At 37.0% G+C, this 2,504-nt stretch overlaps 1 protein-coding gene across 1 annotated transcript; it reads right to left on the bottom strand.

Moving 5' to 3' along the window:
• Window positions 1-999, bottom strand: LOC113871447 (polygalacturonase inhibitor-like). The gene has a single exon (XM_027508543.1). It carries the CDS (start codon window positions 997-999, stop codon window positions 1-3), a length of 999 nt encoding a protein of 332 aa, XP_027364344.1.
• Window positions 1,000-2,504: the final 1,505 nt, after the last annotated feature.

The following is a 2,504-nucleotide window of genomic DNA, read 5'->3' as shown; positions in this document are numbered from 1 at the left end:
TTACTTGCAAGGTGGAAGTGGAGACCCACACAAGCACTTGTTATGAAAGAACGTAGACACATGAAATCTCTTCATATAACCACCCTTCGGAATCTCACCGCACAACCTATTGTAGCTCACGTTCAATGAGAAAATATTTTCTATTCCCACGGGTAGGTTTCCGTATATCTGATTGTTGTTCACATATAAGGATATCATTGTCTTAGACAACTCCACTTTTCCAAAATCGAAAGAAAACATGTTCCGTGAAAGATCTATTGACGTTGTCGCTTTGTTGGAACCAAAAAGCATGGAAGCATCACCTTTAAACCTGTTATTAGAAAAGTCAAAAAGGGACGAGTTTAACCTTGCCAAGGACAGTGGGAGTGACCCCGAGAGTTGGTTGTTAGAGAAATATAAATCGGGTGGGTTTTTGTCATTGAAGAACCCATACGAATAAGGGATTGGTCCTGTTAACTTGTTGTCGTTAAAGTAGATCCATGAGAGATTCAGGAACTTGTTGAGTGAGGGAGGGAGTGTTCCAGAAAAGCTATTGAACGAGAGATCCAAATTAACGAGGCCTTTACTAGAGGGCCAGAAATTGGGTACTGGGCCTGATACGTTGGTAAAGGTAATTGTGACAAATTTGAGATTGGTGAGTTTCGATACGGATTGAGGTATTGGGCCAGTGAGATATGGAAAACTCGAAATGTATAGAGACTCTAAGTATGGTAAGTTCCCAATGGAAGGTGGAAATTGGGCTACAATGTCGTCGCTGTGTTGTATAGTCAAAGAGTCAACACGGTTATGATCAGCATAGCAACCGACACCGTACCAGCTTAGGTGGCAACAATCAGCATCTGGTTTCCATGAGGAGAGAAGGGTTGGGTTGTTGAGTTCTTCTTTGATTTGGAGAAGGGCTTTTTTGTCTTCTGGGTGGCATCTTTCTGAGAGAGAAGGGGTGGTATGAGAGAGCAATGTGAATAGGAGTAACAGGATTGGTGTTATTGCCTTGCTCATTTTCTGTGAGATTTCAATTGAAATTGGGATGAGGAAAATAGATGGGGTTGTGTTGCTTTATATAGTGTTAGGATTAGGAGGCAAAGGTGAGAAGGTGTTACATGATGGCATTGCATGAAATTGCAATGCCATGCAAATTGCAACAGCTAAAGTGAGAAGTCAAAGCATGTGTGCTCGTAGCCGTATTTGTGAGCACTGCCGTTTGTTTCATGGCAATGAGAATATAATCGAGGGGTGTCAAAGGAATTTATATTCTCTCAAACTGCCAGCCAATTATTATACTAAAAACTGTGATTTTGATATCTGATTAAAATATAATTAAATTTCAAACTTTGTTTCAACTCGATATCCCTAGAATATGACCAATTCACTTACCATGCATTTACCATTTGCTTCACGCCTCACGTTTCTTTATTGCTAATCACAAAAGATGCGGCTGTGGGTACCTTTTTTTTCCACTTAGTCATATTTATAAGATTAGTTATAATTTCAGTGTATTTATAAACTTAAACAAACACATTTAAAAAAGTTTTAAAATAAGCAAATGGCCAAGCTGTGCATACCCCTTCCCAATTTGCGGTCTAAGAATAATTTTAAAGCACGACAAAAAGAAAAAGAATAATTTAAGTTATTTTATATTTTAAAATAATAAATATTTATACTATTTTTAATTAAATGCTTAATTTAAGAAATGATAAAAATATGGATTTTTTTAAATTAACAGCCTCTCCTTTAACAGCCTCTCAGGGACACTCCGTCAATCTCTTTACCAATTGCCCAATCTCACAGAAATCTTCTGTGGCAATAACAAATTAATAGGCCCAATCCCTCACTCGTATGAGTTCTTAAATAACAAGAACCACTAAAGTTTATCCCTGTCTCGTAACTAACCCTGAAAGAATCCCATTGTCTTTTGTAAAATTGAATTTGTCATCTATCTATCTATCACATAACAAATTTGAAGGGGATGCCTCCATGCTTTTTGGGTCCACCAAAGTGACAGCAGCAAGAGACCTTTCTTACCTTTCTTAGAACTCGTTTGCATTTGATTTTGGCATAGTGGAGCTGCCTAAGATAATTTCAATGGTGAATGTGAGTCACAATCAATCTATGGGAACCTCCCTTTAAGAATAGAAAATGTGTTATTATTGAACATGAGTTTTAATAGGCTGTGTGGTGAGATTCCAAATGGTGTGACAATGTGAATAGTCATGATCATGATGTGTATTCCTACGTTCATAATAAGTGCTTATGTGGGTACTCTTCCAAAGTGCAAGTGATCGCTGTTTCTTTCCTACACCAAGGCTAAATTTTCTCATTTATGCTAAAGTAGGGTTGATTCATTATGTGTTTTTTCTTTTTTAAGTTGCGTTTTTCTTTCAATTTCAATTTTTTTTCCTTCTTACTCCTCTTTGTGAATAAAATCGTTTATGATGGGATAGATTGCTTTCTCCAACATCAAGGCAAGCAATAAATAAAATATAGTTAGTATCTTCTGGAAAGAA

This window comes from Abrus precatorius, unplaced genomic scaffold (assembly GCF_003935025.1).
Source record: "Abrus precatorius isolate BTA unplaced genomic scaffold, Abrus_2018 Scaffold7, whole genome shotgun sequence".
NCBI lineage: Eukaryota > Viridiplantae > Streptophyta > Magnoliopsida > Fabales > Fabaceae > Abrus > Abrus precatorius.
The sequence above is the reverse complement of the archived record's forward strand: the minus strand, read 5'-3'. Positions and strand labels throughout refer to the sequence as shown.

Excerpts from the sequence above, each read along its gene's own strand:
- LOC113871447 (XM_027508543.1), bottom strand. The coding sequence starts at position 999 with ATGAGCAAGGCAATAACACCAATCCTGTTACTCCTATTCACATTGCTC.